Below are 20,141 nucleotides of genomic sequence, written 5' to 3'. Positions count from 1 at the left end.
TTATAGATCAGTTGCAAACACACAGCAGTGGCTAATCCCAGGAACATACTTCATCAGGATAACATCATGACTGAAACTCTGAGGTAGACATTAAGATGTGAAACTGCCAATATATTTTGTTGAGAGGAAAATCCTATACACACTGGAGACATAGCTGGACACTGGGTGGTCTCAAATATAATTCTTCAGCGGCATTTTAAAAGAGGGCTGTTTGGTAGGCCATAACCTTAATGTTTTATATTTACTTCTTTCTGATGAGCAGCTTTATATATTTTTTTCATTGAGAAAACCCAAGGCAGTTTTCTGAACAAATAATTAAGGTAACTATAGTACAGTTATTATTTTTCTTAAACGTTACTGCCCCCATATGGACACAATGATGAACATACGCTAGCAATGTAGGTAAAGCTTCTCCCTAGGTTGCATGGCTTTAAAATATCTACTTTAAAGTTTGAATCCAGATAGATATAAATTAAGTTTGGGTGATTAATGGTTAAATCAAGTTGATCACGTCTCCAGACTTTGCATTTGTGTTTGCCGTAATTACTTGTTTTCTGACATACCAAATATACTTCAGTACTCACCTCAACTGATTGCACCTGCAATTGCTTAGTGTAGTTTACTTTCCATAAAACTTTCTCATTTTTGTGTACTGACCATCTTTCCTTTCTGAGGATAAATTAATAATGGGTTTTGAGGTGTTTAAGGTTTGGTAAATGCTTTTCATGGTAACTTGGACCCACAATAACTACTGCGTTACTTTCATAACCTGTAAAGCCCAATTAGAGGTGGCTTCATAAACCCCTGAAATTGCAAAGTCTACCCATCCTTATCTTTAAAAACATTTGTAGCTGCATCCATAGAATAGAATTGCTGACAATTGCCAGACATTTCTGAATGAGGCACACACAGTTTGCACCTCCCATTATTTTCTGGGATTCACTAGATTGTTATAAAATTTCCAGGCTTGAAATAGGTGGGGTTTAAAGATTTTTAACAAGCTATGTGTGCGTGCAGGGATTATAAGGTTTTAATAACATTAAAATTTACTGCTACTACCACAGCATTTTTAAAGTGGAAAGCTAAAGAACAGTCATACTTATTTTTAATCAGTTAGAAGTACTGCATGCCAAGTCAAGTGTTCTTTATTTATTTCAAGTAGTTCATTCACTGAATTCTTTGAGTGTCCCAGAGGGCTCAGTGTGGAAAGGATGTTTACAAGTACAAAGTCAGAGTTATACACACTGCCTGCTCAACTCCGGTTTGTTTCATGTGCTGTGGAATTGGCTGTTCTTTTCAACTTCATAGCTGCATTTTCGAAGACAAAAAGCACAGCTGCATTTCAGAATCGGCAAATAGTTACAAATTCTATATTTTCTCATACTTTCTGCTGTGATCAATACGTTTCAGTACAGGAATATGGCATTGACAAATTTAAAGTAGCCTATATGTTCAGTCTTGGCAGAAAAGAGTTTGCTCCGTCTCTAGCTGTGTCTGTTAATGCACCAGAACTATAATCTTCTTAAAGCCCACTTGGAAATTTTAATGTGTGTGCCACCTTCTACATTTATAATGTTTAATGACAGTGGAATTCTGTTTGTGCCACTGTTTAGAAATTTGTCCATAATCATCCAGCATAGGAGGTATTCACATTGGTAGGTGCATACATGCATCTAGATTAATGTGTATATCACATTGATGTCTCTGTTTGATCATGGCCAGCTTTAGGTCTGTTGCCTAAAGGTGTACAATGAAGGTGCCAGTCAAACCTCCCTGGGGACAGCATTCCACAAACAGGGAGCTACTGAGATCTTGTGAACTGCCCTGAGATCTTTTGATGAGTGGCAGTATATAAATATAACACATAAATAGCAAGTAGTAAATAAATACTTGTGTTGCCACCATCCAGACTGTTATTCTAAAGCACCAATGCAGCAGCAAGCAAAGGCTATAGCAGCCAAGTCTGCTGCTTGTGGCTGGAAAGCCAAACAGGAAGTTTGTGACTGTTGCCATGGGAATAAAGGGGCAGTCCATTCTGTACTGAGCACCGGATGTTAGCTCAGTGGGTTTGTCATATGACCTGTACTGGAGGTACATGGGTGTAGTTTATTCTAACTGCTGATGAGTGCAGACATGTTTTCTCTGTACTGAAGTAAAGGACAGGAATAAAAGATGTAAATAGATTTCTGTCTGCTTCTTTCCCCTCCCTGGGGACACCAAAGGGGAGAGAGGAACAACGGTGTGTTTTTCTCACAGTCTGGGAAGAATCGCCGAGACCTCGGCTGCTTATCAGCAGAGTGGCGCAGCCGGGAGGTCACATGGAATATCTGCCGGTGCCTGGAAGTTTCAGCTGAAGTTTCCGAAACGTCTTCAGAGGCGGCCGTACGTATAACACATTGCAGTAATTCAACACAGAAGTTACCAGAGCATAGACAATACTAGTTAGGCTGTCCCTGTCCAGATAGGGGCACAGCTGGGTCACCAGCTTAAGCTGGTGGAAAGCACTTTGCATCACTGAGGCCACCTGAGCTCAAGCGACAGCAAAGGATCCAGAAGTATCCCCAAGCTGCATACCTCTCCTTCAGTGTAACCCCATTGAGAGCAGGCAGATTGTAAGGAGTGAGTTGTGTGTCATCCATATACTGGTGAAACTGCACTCCAAACCTTCCAATAGTTTTGTGTACAGTGGTACCTCAGGTTAAGTACTTAATTCGTTCCAGAGGTCCTGTCTTAACCTGAAACTGTTCTTAACCTGAAGCACCACTTGATTTCTGTTCTCATCCTGAACCAAAGTTCTTAACCTGAAGCACTATTTCCGGGTTAGTGGAGTCTGTAACCTGAAGCGTATGTAACCTGAAGCGTATGTAACCTGAGGTATCACTGTAAATCTTTAACAGCATGGGAGACAAATAGAACCTTGTGTGGACCCTACAGCATAGCCACCATGGGGCCCGCAGAAGTCCCCCAGTGTTACTCTCTAGTAGCGGTTCTGCGACCAAGACTGAAGCCAGGCTGAAATGGGTTTAGATAACCCATTTCATCCAGGAGAATTTCACTGAACTAGCACCACTCTCTAGATCACTTTCATGGATGTCTAAAACCATTTGGACTTGTCAAAGACATTTTGATGTCTGAAGTGAAGCAGCAGACAATGTCCCCTAGCCAGTCATGGTGCATAGTAACTGGAACATGACATTTTCTGTAAGTTAGAGCAAACATAATCTACATTACTCTGCTTCTTACTTTTCTTTCCAGAGGACTGAAAGCATGGCTTTACAAAACCTGCATATAAAAAAGTTCCATCTATCACTGTGTCTGGCTAGCTTGTGCAAGGCAGCCCATGAGAGAAGGTGGTCATTGGGCTGAAAAGGTTTTAGCCACCCTTGATTTAAAGCATTTATACTCTTGTCTTTTCTTAATAGAGTGCAAGGCAGCTAACAATAATTAAAATAACGAAACAAAAAAAAATTCCTTCCAGTAGTACCTTAAAGACCAGCTACGTTAGTTCTTGGTATGAGCTTTCGTGTGCATGCACACTTTTTCAGATACTTCAGATTCTTCAGTATGAGCTTTCGTGTGCATGCACACTTCGTATCTGAAGAACTGTGCATGCACACGAAAGCTCATACCAAGAACTAACTTAGTTGGTCTTTAAGGTGCTACTGGAAGGAATTTTTTTTGTTTTGACTATGGCAGACCAACACGGCTACCTATCTGTAACTAAAATAACGAAAACTAAAAAGCAGCACACTTAACTAAAAATATAGGAAATGCAAACAGCCATTCAAAGCAAATTTACCAAACTTGTTACAGTAAGTTAAAAGCAGTTCAGTGAGAAAGCTATTATTGCTCATGGTCCAAAGCCCAAAAAGGAAGATTTCTACAATTCCATCTGAAGGACATTAAAGAGGGGGCAAGGTGAGTGCCTTTGTGGGGGAGTTCCCAAGCCTGAGTACAACTAGTGAAAAGGCCTTATTGCTCCAACTTGACATACTGGGTATGCCAGTACAGTACATACAGCGCAAGGGCATCCTTGAAAGTAGTCTTTAGAGAACAGCAGGGATATCAGATTATTTTTTCACAGAAAACTTTATTATTGCAGAAAATAATTTAGCTTCCTATATTATGCATAGATGCTTAACAGGAGAATTGTTGATTTCTGGGAGTGGGGGTGTGTTTCCTGGTTTCAGAATGAAATGCAGGCACATTCCATTGAAGTCTATGGCAAAACCTCATGGAATTTTGATTCTTACCTGATAAAACTTGTGTGTGTGTGTTTGAATTTTCATGCTGTATAAGAGACTCTTTAGCCTCTGCTTCAGCTTCAGCTATAACTGAAAATTATCACAGTACTCTGGAGTATCCAATTGGAAAAGTATGCTTGGAATGTCAGTGTTTTGGCAGTATGCAGTAGCATCAAAACACCAAATGTTGTCTGCTACACTAAAATTAGAGACAGTTGGATATTTCCTTTTAGTGATTTATAGATCTGTTATGTACCAGACTGTCTTGTATACAAAATGAAAGTTGTTTGCTCACATTCATACGGGATAAGTTGTGCTATTTCTAGGCTCATGTGCATTAAAATCACACTCAAACATGCACCCATCCACACCCCTTCTGCGTTACATAGAGAGCCACCTTAGTTTTTCCATTGGATATTACAGGCACAGGCAAACCCGACCCTCCAGATGTTTTAGGACTACAACTCCCATCATCCCTAGCTAACAGGACCAATGGTCAAGGGATGATGGGAGTTGTAGTCCCAAAACATCTGGAGGGCTGAGTTTGCCTGTGCCAGGGGAAGCTGAATATGTTTAATTGGCCATATCAATTTGTGTAATACTATGTAGGCTATGAATGTTTAGAATGCTTCTTGTTAGTTTACTGGAGTCTCTTGCTGCCACCTCCATTACTAAAATACATGCTTTCCGGAATCATATTCTTAGCTACAGAAACCTTTCACGTTATTAGAACGGCAAAGTTTGCTATGCTGTGTAGAAAACAAATGCCATGTAGTTTCATACTGAATATTTATACTGAGTATTAGATTACAAAAAAATTACTATTTTAGCTTTAAGAAGGTTAAATGCTTGGGAGTCATTTCAACTCTAATTAATTTCTCTTAATAGCTGTCTACTTGCAAAGGATAATGATAATTGTATGATAATTGTTTTATGATGGTTAGTGTTTTACTTAGAAGCCTCCTCTCCTGGATCCTGTGAGCATGAAAGAATATGACACTTCATATGAAAAAAACCCAGGACTTCCATATACATGAAATACATGTATATTTATATACTGCCTTATTCAACACATTATGGATTTTGTGATTGCAATAATGTTTCCAATATCTCTTTAATAAAAAAATGTGGAAGGTTTCTGAGCTGGCATATGTATGGCTACTTCTATGTTAATATACATTGCACGGAGGCAAGAGGTTTTAGCCCTGTATATTCCGTTATTTGCCAGATACAAGAGTGGCCAAAAAATCGACAACAAAGGCTGACTTGCTACTTGTTTGGAAACTGCAGTAAATTAAGGGCCATTGCACTCATACTACAATCATACATTGGTTTATTGCGAAAAAATCCTATTGAAATCCATGTAAGATTTATTAATAATTAAATATGCTTAAGACATTTTGGAATGCATTTCAATAAATTTGAGTTACTATAATTATTTCTAAAAAAGAAAAGGCATTTGTCTAACACCTGTCTCTAAAAATCTTCTGCAAATTTATGATGAGACCCTGATACCAGTAGAGCTGATAGAATTTTTTCTTCTTCTTTTTCTAACTTTTAGGAGAACAAGATCAACTCTTCAGTTTTTGGTATTTTAATTGAATTAGATACTATGTAACCATGACCTAGAAGTCTTTTATGTTTTAATCTTTTGATGTAGTATTCCCATGACAATATATAAGGGCTCTCACTAAGTGTTGCTCTCACTAACACACACACACACACACACACACACAGAGAGAGAGAGAGAGAGAGAGAGAGAGAGAGAGAGAGAGAAAGCCAGTGCTGTTGTAAAATAAACTTGTACCATACTTTTCCATCTATAAGATGCCCCCATGTATAAGATGCCCCCTATTTTTAGGGACTCAAATTTAAGAAAATTGGGGGGGGGGGTGGCACAGAGTTGTTGAGCTTGGGCGTGGGGAATTGCTCACCCGCACGCATCACAAAATCTGCGTCCCATCACTGGCAGAAGCTGCCTATCACCCACCCAACTGCCAGAGCGTCAGCCAATCAACACCACCCATTGACGCAGCAACAAACACACGCACAATAGCTACTGACAGCCACGGCAGCAACCAATCAAATGTCTACCCTATGCACTACCCATGTATAAGATGACCTCCAGTTTTTAGCATGATTTTTAAAGAAAAAAACATAGTCTTATAGACGGAAAAATACTGTGACTGGTGTGCATGTAAAACCACCTGATGCTCTAACTCAATGATTCAGTTTTTAAAGTGTATTCTGCTTGTGGCTACTTAATGGAAAATAATTGCAATTTTTGAACTTAAAACCATGGAATGGGTCCCTCCAAAATGTACTATGTAATGATAGAGTACCCAGCATTGCAGCTGCCACTCCTCAACCTTCCTTCTAATGTTGACTTTTATACTCTTTGTTTTGTATTGGAAACTGCCCCAGAATTATATATGGGGTTCTGTAGAAAATAACGAGTATAGGTGTTTGGGATATTGCTACCCACGGTGTGTCCGAGATGAGAGGGATTTTTAAAAACATTTTTTCCCCATGTGTGTAATCTGTACATCTTTGTTATTTCTTTTGTTATGTAGGAGCCGTGCTTTTGGCCAGCATGCAGGGATTAACAGTCAATATCGATCCGATTTTATATACTTGGCTCACGTACCAGCCTCAGAAGCGAAGCAGCAGACCGATGCAGCAGGTAAGAAATACTGAAATGCCTTCTCTTTCTGTGTACTTAAGTAGAATGTCTTGTCTACATTAGTGGGAGAGAAAACGAATGCCATCATCCTGCATCTCTTATAAGTATCTTGCTCTTCTTCAGTAGTAGAAGCACAGCTGTGCTTATTGTTAAAAATAGGAGTCTTCTGTTTTGTTAGTTGTTGCCTTATTTTATGTTCACTGTATAAGTGTGTGCTATTTATCTATCATCTGTCTATCTATCATCTATCTATATCTATCTATCATCTATCTATCTATCTATCTATCTATCTATCTATCTATCTATCTATCATCTATCTATCTATCTATCTATCTATCTATCTATCTATCATCTATCTATCTATCATCTATCTATCTATCTATCTATCTATCTATCTATCTATCATCTATCTATCTATCTATCTATCTATCTATCTATCTATCATCTATCTATCTATCTATCTATCTATCTATCTATCTATCTATCTATCATCTATCTATCTATCTATCTATCTATCATCTATCTATCATCATCCATCTATCTATCTATCATCTATCTATCATCTATCTATCTATCTATCTATCATCTATCTATCTATTTTAGTTTACCCCCTTTGAGGAAAGCATCATTGAAAATGTAACTTAAAAAATGTATCTTTAAACAGGTAATTTGTGTGAAAACTGACTTCATTTTAATGATTTATGCCCAGATTAAAAGAAAAGGTTACATTATTTTTAGAAGATAGCCAGATATATCTTTGGCTGTTCTCTAGGGGGTAAGCATGCCACCATTGAATGGCAGCCACAAAGAACATTTTTCTGTGTGAAGTTTTGTTTTCTGATCCCTGGGAAGTAAGGAATGAGGCCCACACACATAATAGGACTCCCCATGCTACTTTCCCTTCATGCCTCCTAAATTTTCTCTAGGGAGTTGGGGGAACTCCCATAACAGGTTTAGGGGGTGCAGGGGGTGAGGTTCTTACCCTGCTTAGTGATACATTGATATTCACGCTAAGTTTTCTGACCCGTGTGTAATAATATACTGTATAGGTAGCATACTTGGCAGCAGGAGAGGCTACCCTGTGGCTGTCCATATGTTGTTGGACTCCCAATTCCTATCAGCCCTAGAGAGAATGGCCAATAGCCAGGGAAGATGAGAGTTACACTTCAGCAACACCTGAATGATATATTTGCAAATAGGACTAATAAGAGTTTTAAATCAAAATGTTAATATGTTAAGCTGCTTCTTTAATGGCTAGCTAAAACTTGAACATGGCATCAGTGGCGTAGCGTGGGGGGGTGCGGGGGGGCCGGCCGCACCAGGCGCAACATTTGGGGGTTAGGGTTAGGGGGCGCAAATTACTTGCCTTGCCCCGGGTGCTGACAACCCACGCTACGCCACTGCATGGCATTGTATTGTTCATGAACATTCTTCTTTAAACGTAACTTTAGTTAGGAGCCTTATGCATTCAGAATATAGCAACATATGTCATATTTGCCTTTTTCCCACTGCAAATGAAAACGCAAGCCAAATCGTAGCGGCTGTTACATATTTGAATAAGGATCTATGTAGTTCCTGTTGCAACTATGTGGTTAGTGCTTTAGGGGCAAAAGAGGATGTTTTCCCATATCTGCATTTGGCTTCCGCATGTATCTGAACATTTCTCCCCATTTTGAATAGTGAACAATGTGGACATTCAGCTTTAAAAAAAAATAGTAAAGGTCCATGAAAAAGTTTATGAATGCCTGCATAAATCTGCATAATACCTTCTGACTTTCTTTACTGATCACTAGTAAAATACAGTATTTCTTTCTTTTTTATAAAGGAAAAACAGATAACTTAAGCTCAGCTAAAAGTGTTGATTTATGGAAAACCGAGTTCATAATCGTCCAGTATAATATCCAGTTATGAATACCACCCAGGCTGTCCAGAGTCTAAGCTGTGCTGCTGATGCCACAACACCTCGGGACACACCCTATCTTTAAACAGGATATGCATTAACAAAGGGGAAGATTCAAGGGGAATATAAAGTTAGTGGGAAAAGTTTAGGAGCTGATGTCGTTGCACAAACTTAGCCGTCACAGAATGTAACAATAATAACTGCTGCCCTAGTGGCTGTGCAGCATCTGTCACAAGCACAAAACACTCAATGGATTGGGCTGTAGCACTGTGCTGAGAGCAACGTTCCCAATAGCGGAATGGTTGTTGTGCTTGTGGGCTGCAAAAACAGGAGATGACTCAGTGTGAAATATGCCTTCTAATACAGTGGTACCTCGGGTTAATACAGTGGTACCTCGGGTTAAGTACTTAATTCATTCCGGAGATCCGTTCTTAACCTGAAACTGTTCGTAACCTGAGGTACCACTTTAGCTAATGGAGCCTCCTGCTGCCGCCGCGCCACCGGAGCATGATTTCTGTTCTTATCCTGAAGCAAAGTTCTAAAGCTGAAGCACTATTTCTGGGTTAGCGGAGTGTGTAACCTGAAGCATATGTAACCTGAAGCGTATGTAACCCGAGGTACCACTGTACTTATTTAATGGGGTGGCCAGTGCCCACTAGACTTAGTGGGGCTGCTAGGAGGTCATGGACACATGGGCAGCGAGTGGCCAAGTTGTTCTGGTTCCCTACCCCCCCCTTGCAAATCACTGTGGACACTTCAAGCATTGCAGTTTGACTAAAAGCACCTAACTAAAAGTGTCTTACTTTGGTTCAGAAGGGGTCTCTGCTGTCACAATTTCTGAGTAATGTACATTACTCAGAAGTAAGCCCCACTGAATTCTATGGGGATTACTCCTTGGTAAGTATGTACAGGATCCTGAATTGGTTAATCTTAAAGGTACTACACAGGACTGTTAATAAGGGACCCCATAATTTTCCAGATCTACGTGAATAGATTATTTCCTTCTCTAGCTTATTCACTTCTACATCCCCCTACCCAACCCCCGAATGCGGGATATGGTGGAAGGATATTTAAGTGGAGTAAGACCTAGGAGACCAGGATTAAAATCAGCCATGAAACTCACCATGTGATTTAGCGCCAGTCACCATCTCTCAGGGTTGCTTTGATGATAGCATGGGGAAAAGAAGACTCATGAATATCACCTTGAGCTCCCAGGAAGAAAGGTGGGATGGATATAAACGTAATACGGGCACATAAGGAACAAATAAAATAAGTTTCTCTCCAGCCAGCTTGCCCCTGATTTTGAAATGGGGTAGGGGGTCAGGTTCAAAATAAGGAAAAAAGCCTAACCTGAAAATCAAAGGAAAAGTAATCAGGGACACAATCAAGATATTCAGGCCTTGTAGGCCCTCAGCAAATCCAATTTGTCTGCTGGGACAAGTTTGCCTAAGTGTGTAAGTCATGATCCCATACGACATATGGGCACTGCTGCCGGAATTCTCATATGCACTGTCCTATTTTTTGTAATAGCATTTTAAGTTTGCCAAGGTGTCTTTTTATCCTCACAACAACCCTGTAAAGTAGACCATAGTCCAATTTTAGCAAAACAAACACTGCAGCACTATCAAGTTTATTTTATTTTAAAATTATGGTATAAGCTTGGGGAGGGGGCCAAAGTCCACTTTATCATGTGCAGTAGGCTTGGTAATCCATGAAAATTCATGGAATAAAACATTTTCTAACCTCTAACGTGCTGCTTCACAATTTCATTTCCACTGTAAGCCATGGTTAGTTGGCTGCCCCTTTGACTGAAAGCATACAAGAGTAATGCTCCCAGCACTGCAAAATGAGCCAGTGACAGAGAGGAACATTAAGTTCCCCCAGATCCTCTGGTGTGGCTCTTTGTTAAAGTTATGAGGACAAGGAGGCACTTGCCAATAGGCTTATTGAGAAGGAAAATGTGTAGGCAATATTCTACCCAATCAAAATGCTGTCTAAGTGGTTTAACAATTAGCACCACTGATTCCTCCTCTTCTCAAACCACATCTTCCTCTCTCAGAGGAGACAGCATTAGGAAGCATAAGTCCCAGAAATAAATGCCACGAACATGTACAGAATTCACCAGCCTCACCAGTGAGGAACCTCTGCTGCTATGTAATAAGATGATTCCACAACAGGTATCCTTTGCATAAACACAGGAATGCAGAACCTCAGAACTTGTCTCAAACCTAAACACACATGGACAAAACCTGTAGTTCCAATTACCCACAAGTGTTAAAAATTGCAACACATACAGAATCCACCCCCCATTTCTTCTGCATATCCTTCTCCCCCTGTCACAAAATATTTGCAAAGTATAAAGTTAAAAGTTGATAATAGTGAAAGATATTCACACACCTCACCATTGTTTTCTTCCTAACAAATACTAACGAAAAGCTAGCTGCTCTAAGCTAGCAACCACACCCTTCGCCATGCTAGCTAAAACGAATGTGCTTTGAGGTCTGGACATTGCCCTAGGGCAGCCACAAGCATGCTTGGACTGCCCTTCAAGGTAGCCCTCCTAGGCTAATACTGAGACTGCTAGTTAGCCTCATACCAACAGATAGAATATAGTGTGGCTGACTTTCAGACCATCCAGTCACATAGTTTCCTGTTTAGAGACACAGGGGAGGGACCTGTGTGCCCTCTCTGTACCTTTACAGAGAACTGATTGGCTAGAGAACTGTAGATTGACAGAAATGCTTGCAGAGCTTCTCCACGTCCAAACAGAAGTATAAAATGTGTCTGGGACAGGAAAGAGTGTGTGACATTGACCTTTTGTGGGGGATATTTTTTTTTAATTGCTTGACATTTTCCTTGGGAGGGCTGTACAATAGACGACCTGCCTCCACTGAATGTTTTTGATATTGCTTTTGTTATATAATTAATAACATCAATTTTTCTAACATACTCTTTTATCAATCCAGTTTGTTACTTTTGTACCTTTACATGCTGATTGCAGCATCTGGGCTTGATGAGGCATGTGGCCCTCACCTGTTCTGTACCTCCTCCAGCTGAGGAATCACACACCTCCTCCCACAGCTAGCGAGCCTCACCTGGCCAGCCAGAGAGCTGGGCCATGGGCCTTTGCCTGCCTTAGCCAACTAAGGCACTCCTCCTGCTGTTCCCTATGCCTCAGACCCTCTGGTGATGGGTCCTGCTACTCTGGTTTCTGTGAATTGACCCCCATTGCCTCGCCGTCCTCCATCACCCTGTGAGTACTTCCTTCCACATCCCCAGCTTGCTCCAGTATGTCGTAGTCCCGGCTGCACCCCTCGTGGGATCCTCTTCCTCCTTCCCATCTTTTTGCCAATTCATGACAGATATTGGTGTTGAAAAGAAATAATAATCACTTTAAATGCCGTTGCTGAGGTATAAAGAAGCTTTTTTTTAAAAAAATGAAGGAGACCATCAATAGTATTGCATTAATTTTATACCATGTATTGAACCACGAGGTAGGAAAATACTATTTTTATTCATACCAGCCTTCAAGGAGCTCAGAATGGCAAATTTGTCTTCTATCCGAAGTACCAGCAAGGCCCAGACTTCATTAATTCCCTTTAAACATCCTTAGACTGGTCTCTGATCTGCTATGTGTAATATACAATCTGTATACCAGACACTTAACTAACTAACCAACTAACATACATACATACATACATACATACATACATACATATGGCACATGTTTCCTCCAAGGAGCTCAAGGTGGCACATGTCTCTCCCCTATGCATTTCCCCGCCTCAAAACAACTGTTTGAGGCAAATAAGGCCAGAGATGGTAGCAGGCCCAAGTTCACCAAATAGCCTTCACAGCTGTGTTGAGATTTGAAATTTGGTCCTCCTAGTCCTGCGGTGACACTCTAGCCACCACACCAGCTCTCTCAGCATATGTCTTTTTTAGCGTAAATAAATAGTTTATTGATCAATGGCTGGATACTTTAATTTAGGACTTAAAATAGTTAGCATTCACTCAGGGGAAATGTCAAATTGAGTACCCTTGATAATGCTCATTTTTGAGGGTCAGTCTACTATTTGCTACATTTTAGTTAATGTTTTCCAAAAAAACCACATGTGGGTTTGGCCGCATTAATCCCATTGACTTCAACAAATAGAAAACCTCTTCCCCAGCTTTGAAAATATACCCCATAATGCTTGCTCTGTGGCTTTAGATATTTTCCACAGTGATGCATTAAAAGGTTAGGTAAAAGCCATGTAATTATTGTGCATTCTATACAATCTTGTGACTGTTCAAGAGAGGGGGGAAAAGCATATGTCCACATGTGTTCTCCTCTAACCATCTGGTCTACATCAAGACAATATCTGCATTAAAAATAACTGTAGTGTTCTATATTTGTCAGCCTTCCTTGAAATACAGTTTTCTAGTGGAGATCAATTTAGACACAAAATTAAGACACGTGTACATTGCGTGAAGGGGAATTGTGAGTGGAATGAGGCTGCAGGGCTGTGCAGCGTTAGGTGTAGATGTCTGTTAGAGAAAGGCTTTCCTTTGCAAATGTCTGTGCCTGATGCATTGCTGTTAGAAACAGAGTCAGACACACCTCATTACCTTGGGGCAGACCAGAGTTCTCCACTCACATCCCTTTGTTTGTGTGATTCCTCTTCATGCATCATACAGTGTAGTGAAACGTCCCGTAGATACTTCCAACTACCATAACACTTTTGTTTGCACAAAGAAATGAGAACAGTGAGAGTTAATAGTTTATAGACATGGAAGGTTTATTTGTTTGTATGAGGACCAGTTATAAATCATCTCCATACTGTTGGTGATTCCGCGGTTCTCAACAACAGGTGACTCTTGCTGTTCTTTATTAAGCTTTGTCTTAGGGTCATCCAGAGAGGAGGAGGAGGCTTCATGTCACAAAAAAAGGTCATTCAGGTCCCACTTTTCTGTGTGTGCAATTGGCACACAAACACTCAACCACTCTGCGTGTACTTAATCTGGGCAACAGTGTTGAAGGACTATGGCCTACTTCAGATGTTAGGTACTCCACTTAACAAACCATACTAGGTAATAGTTTCAGTCTCTTGTCTGAGAGCCAACAATTGTTACATTGGTTCAGACATATTGTAAACCATACATGTGAGTGAGACCCAGGATGTGAGTTCTATAGAAGAGGGATCTGTGCCAAAAATGTGTCAGACATTTGACCTACTTCCCCTTAAGACAATTCCAGTGCTACACAACTGTTCTCCTATCCCTGGGAATTGGTAATAATGGTGGACTTGGCCCCTTGGCTCCAACTTGAGGCACCAAATAAATATGTAAAAATATGCAATTTCATTCTGAAATAAATGCTAATTTGTGCTCCGGTGGATGTTGTATAAAGCATACGTGCAGAATCAAAACAGAAAACGTGAAAAGCTGTTCTTATAATAAATATGCTATTGGATATTTTGCCGCTTCTTTATTGCTGTTTACTTTGCTATTAATTAGGTGAGTCACCCAGTTATATTCTCTCTCTCCCCCCTCCCTCCCATTTATATTCCATCTTCCTTCTATAGAACTCAGAGTGGTATAAATAGGATTTCTTTTTGGTCTCCCATTCAGGCATTGACCAAACCAGTCCTGCTTAGCATTAACAAAGTTGCTGTATCATGTGTCTTCAGATCATGTCCATTATGGTGGCTGAGTCTAGATTTTAATGTAAAAAACCCGTAAATTGCCTTTGAAGAAAATGTAGCATCAGTAACTGCAGCTTGATAGTTGGCACGCATCCATTTCTTTGTATATCAGGAAATGGCTGTGACTTTATATTGAAAAGTATAAGGTTCTATTTTTATTGTTGTGTGACTCTCTTTTATTGCCATCATGTCAGTTCCAAAGTGGTAATGTAATAAAGGTAACAGTGTATTATTCTATGTAAGTAGAACTGTTTTTGAAATGTGGAGCTATTCATTATATTTTGCTCAGTTGTAGTAGCCTCCAGTAGAAAAGTGTTTTCAATAATGATGTTGAATAAGTAAGCTGAAATCTCACTTCTTTCATTGCTTTTGTTTTTATTCAGTTCATTTTGGATTTCAGAAATAGTGCACTAGTCTTTGTTATTTTAACTCATTTGCGACTACTCATTCTACATTCATATTTTATGGCTTTGTTTTTCATCTGTTAATTTTTGCCTGCTGTAATTGTTACCTCTGTTTTATATACATTATAAAATGAAAGAATAATAAAAAAATACAAAAAAGAAATAATGCACTAATAAAACACACTGCATTGTTCAGGAGCCTAATTCAATTCTCTTTCTGGAGAACAAAATAGCATAAATCCGTCATCACAACCCTTTCTGAGCCATGAAATTAGTTTTTTTTTTCATGTGGGTCATACATCCTTAGCATTCCAGAGATGAGAATTTGAAATTTTTAATACTTCATACACGGTGCCATGGCACAGATGTTTTCAGAGCCCTAAAAATAACTGAGCACTTCTTTTAAATGATGCATTCTTTCAGAAAGCTCATGTGGCTTATTGAAGCAGAATGTTGTGACTGAGTCAGTCCAAAGTGCACATGCCAGATCTTTCTGTGTTCTCTGGCTTTTCCTTTCCTTTTGCTTCACAGCTCCTGTTGTTGAACTCACAGAACCTACTTTCCAAACTTGGGAGACTTTTAAAAACAGTTTGTGGTGTGGTGTGGTGAGGAGAGCTGCTGAAGAAAACGAATGCATGCAAAAACCATTGCATGCTTCCTCTCCTTTTCACGTTGTGTTATTGGCTTCCCAGAATAGCAGTCTAATATGTTTGTGTTTTAATGTGGATTTAGATTTTGGTTTTATGTGCCTTTGCGCCCCCCCTCCCATTTCAATGCTGATCCTAAAGTTTCTGCATGGAACTAAGTCAGGGACAGCCCACCCATGAAGTAGGGTGAATCAGCTGCCTCAGGCAACGCCCATGTGGGTCCCACCCCTAGCCTGCTGCCTCCACCACGGGTGGAGAAGTGGCACCGGCACCAGCACTGATTTCTGGAGAGAACTTGCCAAAATATTGTAAGATCTCACAGAACGCGAGAGATCATGTAAGATCTCACTGGTGGCGCTTCTCTGTGGTTTGTGCTGTTGGCAGAGGAGGGGGCAGAGGTGGCTAGGCGGCAGAGTAGGAACAGTAAGGTAAAGGGACCCCTGACCATTAGGTCCAGTTGTGGTCGACTCTGAGGTTGCGGCGCTCATTTCGCTTTATTGGCCGAGGAAGCTGGAGTACAGCTTCTGGGTCATGTGGCCAGCATGACTAAGCCGCTTCTGGCGAACTAGAGCAGCGCACGGAAACGCCGTTTACCTTCCCGATGGAGCGGTACCCATTTATCTACTTGCACTTGATGTGCTTTCAAACTGCTAGGTTGGCAGGAGCGGGGACCAGGCAACTGGAGCTCACCCCGTCGCGGGGATTCGAACCGCCAACCTTCTGATCGGCAAGTCCTAGGCTCTGTGGTTTAACCCACAGCACCACCCGCGTCCCTGTAGGAACAGTACTTTGCAGCAAAATGGGATGTGCCATCCCTTAAGTGTCATTTATTCCACCTGATCTTGCTCTATTCACATTATTGTGGCGAAATTACTAATTTTCTTCTTTTACAGAAAAGAGACATATAAAAGCAGGTAGACTAAAAAGACTCAACTATTTCTCAGTTCTGAAAAACAGGGAATTGTCGCTGAAGCAACTGCTAGGCAACTGTTGGTATAGTGTGTATTTTGTTCAAAGGACACTAGCAGCCTCATACTTGGTGTTGCTAGGGGATTCTAAGAAACAAACAAACAAAAGTTTTGAAATCAGATTGGCCTGCCATGTTGATGTGAAAGATGGATCCTGATGTAGTTCACTTGATCCAGTGAAGTAGATCAGGATCTACCTTGGGTGTTTGTCTGGCAGTTTTATGTGATGCAACTAACCAAAGAGGTGACAAGATTTAAACAGTAACTTAAAATTTAAAATGAAACCCTATTGATCATATCAGTGAATTGAGATGTTGTTAATTTTGTAAGACATTTCTGGTATCACTTAAATGTATATCAATACAGTTGAGTATCTTCATATGTTTATCATTTATTGTCAGATACATCATTTTCAAAATTAGCAGGAACTTTGGTGTGGATCTTTTTATTTGCCACATGCAAATTGCCATATTACCTCCTCATAATGCAGAACAATTCTGACTGAATGTATTTTCTTAATATTAAGCAGTTTTCTAGAGATAGTTGACATAATTAGCATAGTTATATTTGAATAATTGAAATCTTTAATTCTCATAAATACATTCCAGCTGCTTAGTTTTCTGTTAACTGGTGAGTGTTTTCTTCTTCTAATGTTAAGGTGGCTGTGCAGAAGTGATAGAGATAACAAATCAATGTTGTATCACTTGCATAAGAATCCTTCTCATGTTCTCCAGCTGCGGTGCAGTTGTCATTTGCTATTTTTTCCAACTGCAATTTCCTTGCTGGTTTGTGGCTAAAACCCAACATCTTGATCATTTTCCACCCAGTTTAAGATTGATCTTTCATTTACTTTATAGTTACAGCCAGCAGTGCCAAAAAGCTGGCAAAATTGTATTGGGTGTCATCAGCTTCAGCTTCAAGCCTGAGTGCAGTGAGGAAAGATGAAACAGCTGTTTCATTGTCCAGATCAGCACCCAGTACATGGCCATAATTTTTTCCATCTTTCTCTGGCTGTGATCATTTTTATTTCTCCCTCATTTCAAATAGCATAGTGTACAATATTCACCCTTCTCTACTGTTATACCAAACTGACTATATTTTCAAGTCGCATTTTTGCATCAAACTAGTTGTACTGTCTCCGGCTTTTGTTTTGCCAGGATTTCACCTTTATTTTATATTTGACATAGTAGCATCTTGGCAACAGTGTGGTCAGTAGTTGAGAAAAGAGGAGGGAAATGCCTTGTTTCTTGCTTTTTTTAAAAAGAGGACAGTTGTATGGGTTTGTTTTTTTTAGAATTGTAACTCAGAATTAAAATGACATGTAGCAATCCTGTCTTCTGTATATTGGCATCCAATCATAGAATTAGGAGCTAGACTTCAGGTGTCACTGCAACCCTCTAGTCTTAGTATGAAGAACTGGCTGCATACATAACTGCCCAAGAGGCGAGCTCCTGTTATGGATCAGGAAATGGTTAAGCAGTGGGAAGCAGACAGTAGGAATAAACTGACATTTTTCCAAACGGAGGGATGTACAGCGTTGAGTTTGCCAAGGATCGGTATTGGGAACTCTGCTTTTTAACTTCTTCACAAATGATCTAGAGTTAGGGGTAAGCATGAGGTGGCCAGGTTTGCTGATGATACTAAATTGTTCAGGGTCATTAAAACAAAAAGAGATCGTGAAAAGCTCTAAAAGGACTTCTCCAAACTAAGAGAATGAGTGGTAAAATGGCAAGTGCAGTTCAATGTAAACAAATGTAAAGTGATGTATGTTGGGTCAAAAAATAGTAATCTTAATTTCACATTTATGCTAGTGAGGTTTGAAGCGGCAGTGAATGAGAGCTTGGGATCATAGCAGGTATCTTGAGGAAGATGTTGATCCTGTGTTTGGCAGCTGTGAAAAAGGAAAATTTTGTGCTAGGGATTATTAGTAAAGTTTTTCTTCCTCTCATAATGTTAGAACATCCAATGAATATGAATGCTGGAAGATTCAGGACAGATAAAAGAAAGTATGGGAAAGTTAGACTGTGGGACTTGCTCAGATAGCTGCCATCTTGAATGGCTGTACAAGTGCATTAGATAAACACATGGATAAACACTGTTTATCTGGGAGCCTGTAGACTTACACATTTGCACTAAGCCATGGTTTGTCTTAGCATGATGTGCAAACCAGGTTTCTGACTCCCATAGCTGTAACTCTGCTCTACAATATGAGGATAATAATCCTGAAGGATTTGCTTTGGGACAATTCTTAGACTGGCATCCAAAACAACTGCAGGGCCACCAAAACTGTTGACAGTGACTAACATTACAATGATGTGTAATGTTAGGGTTCTTTCAGTGGAAACTTGGTAAAAGCTTGTTTTCTGTAATTGTTAGGAAGAACAAACAGAGTGGAGTTGTATACAATAATGTGGCTATTAAAGCTTTTCATCATTCCATTTTCACAATTTGCTTTGGCATTCTATATGCTTTAGTTATTAAGTCAAAGTTTTTCCCTAGGAACTTATGGTGATAAAAGTACTGCTTTTAGTGCCCTTCCTATGATATGAAGTATCTTTTCCTATGAACTGCTCATAGTTTCTGAGTAAGTCACTGTACTTTTCTTCTTTTTCTAGCAGTCTGGATCTGTTTCTCTGGGGACACCAGTGACTAGGAAAAAAGAGGATGAGGTATCAGTTGGAAGTACGCCTTTGGCTAAACAGCAATCAAATCAGGCCTCTGAATATGCCAGCAGCCCTGTCAAAACAAAAACTGTAACAGGTATTGTCAGGGTTTCTGGGAGAGAGGAGGAGATGACAGAGGAGACGGAGAGCGAGTGGGAGGAGGGGCAGAAGGATGAGGAAGAAGATGACGGAATTCTGAGGGAATCCACGAGTCTGAGCAGCGAGTCAGAGGATTCTCAAAAGGGGGTTACCTTAATTAAGCAAAGGGGAGGAGAAGGGAGAAGCGGAGAGGAGCCCAGTGGAAGACAGAGGAAGCAAGAGACGTCTCAGCCGGAACGGAGAAAAGGGGGTGGAGTCGTCAGCCTCTCGGAGGGAGCAGGATTAGGAGAGAACAGAGAGAGGGGGTTGGAGCAGGGTGTTCAGCCGGAAAGGGTGGAGAGCAGAGCAGGGGGTGGTGTAGCGGTCGAAAGAAAGGTCAGCAGCAACGTACGCGCGCCAAGTTCAAACGTAGAGGCGCGCGGAAGTGGAGAGAGCTCAGGGGAGGAGCCCGGCCCTAAAGCCAGAAAGAGGGGGGAAGAGGCGGCAGAGGATTCAGCCTCAGGCGAGTCACGGAGAGAGGGAACCCAGGGGGGCAGGAAGACCCTGCGGAAAAGAAAGGAGAGGAAGAGGTGGTCTAGAGCCAGGCTATTAAGTTGGTGCGGAAGAGGGGAGGAGTCAGAGGGGACTTCAGCGGTCTAACGTGGCAGACGTACGGCCACAATGCTGAACTGTATGAGAAGCAGAAATCTTCAATAAACTTTTCCTGTAAATAAGCTGCAACGGAGTGAGGTCTCTTGTGAGCTGGGACCAGACCTGGGTGGCCGTGACAGTAAGTCCCCTCTCCTGAAAGCAAAAATTTTTTTTTTTGCGAAGCTCACGAACGGGAGCAGCCATGAGCGCTGAGGAGCA

The 20,141-nt window shown here is 40.7% G+C and overlaps 1 protein-coding gene across 5 annotated transcripts in view; it reads left to right on the top strand.

Moving 5' to 3' along the window:
• VPS13B (vacuolar protein sorting 13 homolog B) overlaps positions 1-20,141 on the top strand; it is a 353,019-nt gene that overhangs the window by 135,553 nt on the left and 197,325 nt on the right. For 3 of the 5 annotated variants that reach the window (XM_081919662.1, XM_081919661.1, XM_081919664.1), the window contains exons 20-21: positions 6,818-6,927; positions 19,146-19,290. In XM_081919662.1, coding sequence (XP_081775788.1) covers positions 6,818-6,927; positions 19,146-19,290 — 255 coding nt within the window. The remainder of the gene's footprint in view (positions 1-6,817; positions 6,928-19,145; positions 19,291-20,141) is intronic. The other 2 variants (XM_081919663.1, XM_081919665.1) reach the window with 1 other exon arrangement.

Source organism: Podarcis melisellensis (assembly GCF_964234715.1).
Source record: "Podarcis melisellensis genome assembly, chromosome: 7".
NCBI lineage: Eukaryota > Metazoa > Chordata > Lepidosauria > Squamata > Lacertidae > Podarcis > Podarcis melisellensis.
The sequence above is the reverse complement of the archived record's forward strand: the minus strand, read 5'-3'. Positions and strand labels throughout refer to the sequence as shown.